The sequence below is a fragment of the Mustela nigripes genome, chromosome 2 (assembly GCF_022355385.1).
Source record: "Mustela nigripes isolate SB6536 chromosome 2, MUSNIG.SB6536, whole genome shotgun sequence".
NCBI classification, from domain to species: domain Eukaryota; kingdom Metazoa; phylum Chordata; class Mammalia; order Carnivora; family Mustelidae; genus Mustela; species Mustela nigripes.
In genome coordinates this window covers 5,783,395-5,791,115 of record NC_081558.1, presented here as the reverse complement: position 1 = coordinate 5,791,115, position 7,721 = coordinate 5,783,395, and the positions used below count along the sequence as shown (strand labels likewise).

General features: G+C 62.4%; 1 protein-coding gene across 3 annotated transcripts in view; it reads left to right on the top strand.

Annotated features, from left to right (window-relative positions):
- PNPLA6 (patatin like phospholipase domain containing 6) overlaps positions 1 to 7,364 on the top strand; it is a 21,692-nt gene extending 14,328 nt beyond the window's left edge. For 2 of the 3 annotated variants that reach the window (XM_059388895.1, XM_059388894.1), the window contains 14 exons: positions 519 to 659; positions 868 to 931; positions 1,202 to 1,370; positions 1,544 to 1,726; positions 1,920 to 2,038; positions 2,238 to 2,394; positions 2,660 to 2,776; positions 2,864 to 2,933; positions 3,373 to 3,489; positions 5,246 to 5,547; positions 6,288 to 6,404; positions 6,632 to 6,728; positions 6,842 to 6,951; positions 7,068 to 7,364. In XM_059388895.1, coding sequence (XP_059244878.1) covers positions 519 to 659; positions 868 to 931; positions 1,202 to 1,370; positions 1,544 to 1,726; positions 1,920 to 2,038; positions 2,238 to 2,394; positions 2,660 to 2,776; positions 2,864 to 2,933; positions 3,373 to 3,489; positions 5,246 to 5,547; positions 6,288 to 6,404; positions 6,632 to 6,728; positions 6,842 to 6,951; positions 7,068 to 7,142 — 1,838 coding nt within the window. In that variant the 3' untranslated portion in view covers positions 7,143 to 7,364. The other variant, XM_059388896.1, reaches the window with a different exon arrangement.
- Positions 7,365 to 7,721: the final 357 nt, after the last annotated feature.

The window sequence follows — 7,721 nt, the reverse complement described above, 5'->3', positions numbered from 1 at the left end:
GGTCTGCGGGGGGGGGGGGGGGGGGGGGGGGGGGGGCAGTTCGCATAGGGACTGGGAGCCCCAGAAAGGCATTTAGGCTAATTCCGATTGTTAGAGGAAGGAGCTGGAGGGGAGGAGGCAGTGAGTGTTCCAGGCAAGAGAGGGAGGTGAGGCCTTGGTCTAGGATGTTAATGGAGAAGTTGGGAAGCAACTGATGGGTCAAAAAGATGTTTGTTTCTGCCTAGTTTTGTGTTCAAGTCCCTTGGGTGGACAGAAGCACCAAGGCCAGAATGGGGTAGCAACGCAGATCGGTCCACACACGCACAGTGGAGTGCTTGTAGGGTTATGTAGCCTGTCGAGTCGAGGCCCAGAAGTGAAGGTCACATGGCTAGGTCTTATCAAGACAGTGGACCGGGTGGGGCTGTGGGTCCAGGCCTGAGGCCACAGCCTCTGCTGTGGCTTCACTAGGTTAGCGGGGCAGATCTGCTTCTCCAGGTGCAGGACTGCGCCTCGAATCTCCTTCCTTGGGGTCTTGGCAGGCTCGGGACTAGGCGTGCCCCCTCACTCGGAGCTTACCAACCCAGCCAGCAACTTGGCAACGGTGGCCGTCCTGCCGGTGTGTGCTGAGGTGCCCATGGTGGCCTTCACTCTGGAGCTGCAGCATGCTCTGCAAGCCATCGGTCAGTGGGGGTGGGGTGGGACAGGCCATTGGTCTGCGGAGGTGGGGCTGTGGGGGAGGGGGGGTGAGGACAGACCATTGTGGGGGCAGGGCAGTGGGGGAGGTGAGGACAGGCCATGGGTTTGTGTGGGGGCTGAGGCAGTATTGTGGGACAGGCCCCCAGTTCTCTGGACCTGGGCGTCTGACTCTTCATCCTCACGCATCCCCAGGTCCCACACTCCTTCTCAACAGTGACATCATCCGGGCCCGCCTGGGGGCTTCTGCTCTGGATAGGTATGTGTCTGGAGTTTGAGGAGGTGGGGGATAGACCTGAAGTCTACGGTGCCTTCAGGTCTGCTTGAGGTCTGGGCTGTGAACCAAGGACCGTGGGTCCCATCCCTTCAGTCCGTGGGAGACCGTGGGTCAGATCACCCCGAGGGCATGGACATGGTAGGGCTTGGGTGTCTAAGTGTACGTCCTCCCGATGACGGAGCTGCGTGGTGTCTGGGAGGTGTGGGACCCCGGACAAGCGCCCGGGACGACCTTCCGCCGCCCCTGTCGCAGCATCCAGGAGTTCCGGCTGTCGGGGTGGCTGGCCCAGCAGGAGGACGCACACCGCATCGTTCTCTACCAGACCGATGCCTCGCTGACACCCTGGACCGTCCGCTGCCTGCGACAGGCCGACTGCATCCTCATCGTGGGCCTGGGCGACCAGGAGCCCACTCTTGGCCAGGTCCGGAGTCTATGCACAGGGACACCCCCACTCCCCAGAGAGCGCCCCCCTGCCCCCCTGCACCAGGCCCCGTGCAACCGTGGGGCGTGGCAACCAGGGACCCAGGCTCAGCCAGGTGTGGGGGGAGGAAGTGACCGAGGGTTAGTGACTTCCGTCCAACGTTGCCCTTCCAGCTGGAGCAGATGCTGGAGAACACAGCGGTGCGCGCCCTCAAGCAGCTGGTCTTGCTGCACCGGGAGGAGGGTGCGGGCCCCACGCGCACGGTGGAGTGGCTGAACATGCGCAGCTGGTGCTCGGGGCACTTGCATCTGCGCTGTCCGCGCCGCCTCTTCTCCCGCCGCAGCCCCGCCAAGCTGGTGAGCGCCGTACCGGCAGAGGGGCCCTCCCGGGACCACCGGCCTCTAGGGCCATTGGTGGGGGGGGGGGGTGGCGGCTCAGAGACCTGTGGGGGCAGGAGCGGTGGTGTGGAGGTCTGGACACTGCCTCCTGAGCCCCCATCCTTATGCGTCGCTTCTCTGTGCCGCCCCCCACCCCCCGCCCGTATCCCAGCACGAGCTCTATGAGAAGGTTTTCTCCAAGCGCGCCGACAGGCACAGCGACTTCTCCCGCCTAGCGCGGGTGCTCACCGGCAACACCATCGCCCTGGTGCTGGGTGGGGGCGGTGCCAGGTGAGGGGTGGGACCTGCTCCCCGGGGCTCGCCCTGAGGGGCGGGGTCAGGGCGCCTGAGGGGTGGAGCTTATCTCCCGGAGCCGCCCTGTAGGGGTGGGGCTGGCACTTGTTCCTTGCGGGTAGGGAGGTGGGAGAAGGGGAGCTCCGGGGGTCGTGGGGCATCTCCAGTGGGTCCCTGGGTTTTCTCTCCCTGGCAGGGGCTGCTCACACATCGGCGTGCTGAAGGCGCTGGAGGAAGCAGGGGTACCTGTGGACCTAGTAGGCGGCACATCCATCGGCTCCTTCATCGGGGCCCTGTACGCGGAGGAACGGAGCGCCAGTCGCACGAAGCAGCGGGCCCGGGAGTGGGCCAAGGTGTGGGGGGCCACCTACCGCAGGAGTGCCCTGAAACCTGCTCCCTGAGGGGCTCCTGGGCTTTTTCTGCCCCTTTCCTGACTTCATCTGTGAACCGCTCCTGGCCCGCGGCATTCCCTCCACAACCTTGCTGACCTTTGCTGACCTCCTGGTTGGCGGCCTTAGTCCCCAGCTCCCTGCTGCAGCGATCGGGACCCTTAGTGATCACCTTGTTAGGGACCCCAAGTGGCTTCCGTTCGACCCCAGCCGGCCTCCTTGCCCCTAGAGCATGACCTCGGTGTTGGAGCCAGTGCTGGACCTCACGTACCCCGTCACCTCCATGTTCACCGGCTCGGCCTTCAACCGCAGCATCCACCGGGTCTTCCAGGACAAGCAGATTGAGGTCTGCCCTCCGTCCTCGCCTGCCCCGCCCCTGCCGCTCCCCGCAGGAGTCCCGGCCCCTCTCCCAACGTGCTCCTTGTCCCCACAGGACCTGTGGCTGCCCTACTTCAACGTGACCACGGACATCACCGCCTCAGCCATGCGTGTCCACAAAGACGGTGGGTGCCCCAGCTGGCCCCACGATGACCTCTGCGGCGGTGTGGGGCGGGGGTGCAGGGAGGGCAGCCGAGCATCTGGGACGTTGTTAACATGAGTGACCGTCCGCCCTGGCCTGATTGCCGAGCACTAACCATCACCCACTAATGCCCCAGAGGCCCCAGGTATGTCTCTCCTTGGGGGTGGGGGGGTCTGGGGGACGAGCCGGGCGCCTCACCCCCTCACGCCGTCCCCGCAGGCTGCGTGTGGCGTTACGTCCGGGCCAGTGCCTCCTACTGCCCCTACCTGCCCCCGCTCTGCGACCCCAAGGACGGGCACCTGCTGGTGGACGGGTGCTACGTCAACAACGTGCCAGGTCAGCGAGCCCACGGGGCTGGCCGGGCCTCCGAGCATGTCTGAGCGTGTCTGTGCGTGTCTGTGTCTGTGTGTCCCGCTGGGCAGGCTCCCTGTGGCGCTACGTCCGCGCCAGCATGACGCTCTCGGGCTACCTGCCGCCGCTGTGCGACCCGAAGGACGGGCACCTGCTCATGGACGGCGGCTACATCAACAACCTGCCAGGCAAGTGGCTGCCCGCTCACCCGCACGCACGAGCACGCACGGGCGAGCACGTGGACAGGCGCCCAGGAGGGTGTGTGCACGCCCGTGTGCAGCCACAGACCCGGGGAGTGCCCGGGGACGGGAGCGCGTGGAACTGGAAAGCACATCCACATGCCGTGTTCAGCGTGAATGCACGCGCGTAGACACACACGTGCACGCAGGGACAGCAGGACACCCGTCCGGGTTCACGTCACCACACCCATGCTCACGCATTCTCGCGGCTGCTCACAGGGTGGGCAGTGTGTTCTCACACATGCACGTGGCCAGACCCAGGCATGCGTCCTTGCACACCTATCTGTCCACGTGCACACTGCATGCTGGCTCAGGTGCGCACAAGTGTAAGCACACAGATGGGCACGTGTGTGCCCACGGCGAGCTTCCGGCTCTGCTGACCTCTAGCCTGCTGAGGAGCGGGGGACCAGCTGTGCCCCGGAGGATATCACGTGCCCGGGAGCGAGCACGCCCGAGTAGACACGTGTGCTAGGTACTTGCACATGCTCGAGATCGACCAACTGCCGCAAATCTAGCCCCCGCCTGGTTTTGTCAGGAAAGATTTGTTGAACACAGCCACATCCAGTGGTTCAGGCCTGGTTTCCTGGCCGCCTTCGTGCCTCAGCTGCAACACCGAGTGGTTGGGAGAAAGTTATTTTCTCTCTGGTCGCTTACAGAAAAAGTTTGTCAACTCCTACCGTGCGTGCCCTGTACGGATGCCCACACTAACAGCCACGTACACACGAGTGGTGTGTGCAGATCCACAGGCGGGCAGTGCCAATCTAGACACTTGTGCACAGAAATGCGCTCAGGCCCAGGGGTGTGTATAGAGCTACAGACAGACCCAGAGATGTGCGTGTTCACACACAGGAGACACACACAGATGACAGATGCGTGCAGGCACGTGGATATGGGGACATGTTCCTAGACACACAGATAGATTCATGAGGGACTCATGCAAAGTCTTCTGGAGACTCGGGTGTCCTTCTGGGCTAGGCCTGGCTTTGGGGCCCTGTCCCCATCTCCCCAGGATCTCCCAGACCCTCTCAGGGACCCTCCCTGGGACACATGGACAAACACTGACCCACAGACACACCGCCCTCCTCGCGGGGCCATCACCCACCCTTCATGCCTCTGTCCTGTTTCCCTGAATCTCCTTGTTCTTGGTCATTGTTCTCTGTCCCCATCTCAGCCCCACATTTCCCCCCAGATTCTCTGTGTTTCCATATCTCTGATATCTCTTTCTCCCCCACAAATCTGTTGGTGTCTCCGCTTCCCTGCATCTCTGTCCCTTGTGGCTTGACTTCCACATCTCTCTGCATGTGTTTTTTTGCCACTTGGACTGCCTGCCTCTCTGACTCTGTCCTCCTGTGTCTCTGTTTCCTGGTGTCCTTACCACTCTTTCTCTGTCCACATCACTCTTCTCCACGTCTCTGTCCCCCATGTGTCTGACCTGGTGTCTTTTATTCCCAGCAACTTCACTCTTTTATCTCCATCGCCTCCGTCCCTCTGGCCCTAGTTCCCCAGCCTTAACAGTTCCACCATCCGACCTCACCTCCTCAAGGTCATGGGCATCGGTACCTCTGCCCTTTACATACTGGCATGTTTGTTTGCATGTTTTTTTTGTGTGTGACCATTTGTATGATGGTGTTTCTGGGACTGGGTTGAATGTCTCTGCCCTGGGCCTTGGTGGGGAGCTGCCTGCTGACACCCCCCGGCCCCACAGCGGACATCGCCCGCAGTATGGGTGCCAAGACGGTCATAGCCATCGATGTGGGAAGCCAGGATGAGACGGACCTCAGCACCTACGGGGACAGCCTGTCTGGCTGGTGGCTGCTGTGGAAGCGGTTAAACCCCTGGGCCGACAAGATCAAGGTTCCAGACATGGCCGAGATCCAGTCCCGCCTGGCCTATGTGTCCTGCGTGCGGCAACTGGAGGTCGTTAAGTCCAGCTCCTACTGCGAGTACCTGCGCCCGCCCATCGACTGCTTCAAGACCATGGACTTCGGGAAATTCGACCAGATCTATGTGAGCGGGTGGGGTGGCAAAGCTTTACTACCTAAAGCCCGCAGCAACCCCGGGGGAAGGAGTGTAGGCTCCATTCCCATGTGGGATCCATGAGGAACAGAGTGCTAATCGATTTGTGATGTCTGCCATGAGTGTGGCAAGGGAACGCGTGTGTGTGCTGTGTACGCACTAAGTTTCCTGCTGGGTGCCAGCTGCACTGCCCAAAGTGCCTTAGAAGGCAGGAACGGGAAAAGGCAATCAGTAGTGTGTGCCGCAAACATGGGAGGGGCGTGGAGCGACCGACATGCTTTATGCTACTAGCTGCTGACCTGAATAATGCGTCCTAGCCCACGTCCCCTGAAATCGACCGGGAGCGGAAGTGTGCAGGGATGGATTGGTGATGTCTGTCACAGGCTTGGGAGACGGGGCTGTTTGCAGGTGTATTGTGTATTTTCAGAACTTGAAAGAAGCCGACACACCATTTGGTGCACTGTGTGGGGCTGAGGGGGGAGGCATGTAGAGAGATTGACAGGTCAGGCCTGTCAGGGGCGCAGGGTGAGGAATATGGGGGCGAGTGTGCTACATGGGCCTGGCTCGGAAGTAAGTTGAGTCTCGGATGCCAGCTCCCCCAAACATCAGGCTCTCGAGGGGCCAAGGAACGGTCAGCAGAACGGAGATCGGCAGCGAAGGGAGGCAGAGGAAACATTGGGGTGGGGTGTTGGCAGGTCCGGCTCCGGCTCCAGTGTCCTCCCTTCCCGCAGGATGTGGGCTACCAGTACGGGAAGGCTGTGTTTGGGGGCTGGAGCCGGGGCGACATAATTGAAAAGATGCTCACGGACCGGCGATCTGCTGACCTTAACGAGAGCCGCCGTGCAGACGTAAGCCTGCGACCTACCCCATGGGGGGGCCACTTCTAACAACAGAGATTCCCCCAGCCTGGCTGAGGCACCCCCAGAACTCAGATGCTCCCAGACCTCTTTGGATTTAGCTGAGCCCATCAGACCAGAGAGGTCCCCCTCAGATCTCAGGGCCCCAAGACACCACAGCCCCTGACGCTCCAGAGTCCCAGAGAGCGCCCAAGACCCTCACCTGTGCCGCTCCCCAGGTGCTGGCCTTCCCCAGCTCTGGCTTCACTGACTTGGCGGAGATTGTGTCCCGGATTGAGCCCCCCACGAGCTACGTTTCTGACGGCTGTGCTGATGGTGAGGGCCCAGGGGCACCTTGGGGGGCTCATGGAGCTAGGGCTGGGATCCATGGGATGTAGAGATGTTAGGCCAGCCGGCGTGATTCACTTTGCCCTGCTCCCCGGTTGCAGGGGAGGAGTCGGACTGCCTGACAGAGTATGAGGAGGACGCAGGCCCTGACTGCTCACGGGACGAGGGCGGCTCTCCCGAGGGCGCGAGCCCCAGCACTGCCTCTGAGATGGTGAGACTGGTTGGCCCCAGGCCCTCCACGGGGTGGGGATGACATGGCGGAGGCGTGCGTGAGTACCAGTGTCCCGTGCTGTGTGATGTGTGCGTGTGGCGCTCCTGTCCCTGCAGGAGGAGGAGAAGTCCCTTCTCCGGCACCGGCGCTGTCTGCCCCTGGACCCTCCGGGCTCAGCTGCGGAGGCCTGAGGACCTCAAGAGGGGTCCCCCTGGGGCATGGCCGGGGCTGAGCCCAGTGGGGGTGGCTCTCTTCTTCTCTGTCTGCTGCTATGCCTGCCTCCCTCCTGGGTTCCCCTTGAACCCCGGCCCCCCGGGGCCCACACACTGGACCGCCCTGCCCCTAAGGGGAAGGGCCCCACCGCACTGAGGACTGTGACCAGTCACTCCCAATAAACCTTTCCCTCTTGGAAATGGCCTCGTGTCATCTTTGGGTCGGACGGCTGGTGCTGGGCCGGACAGCCCGGAGCTTGTCTTTGTACCCGCGTGCCATGCTCAGCCTCAGGCCCAGCCAGCCTGCCCCCCTGTGCGCGCACTCAGGATTCCCCTGCAGTCCCCCTCCACGCTGGCTTCAGACCGCAGGCCCTCTGGGGATCCCGGGTGTTCTTGGGTGCCCACCCTGGCACCCTTTATTTTCCTTACCGGACTCGCACAGCCTCTGCGCTCGACTGGCCCTACTGTGTGCGGGCATTTTGTGTTTCCCATTCTTTCCTGCTGTGTGCACCACAGAGTCTGGTTCCCGGGGGACGATGCAGTACACACAGGCTTAAG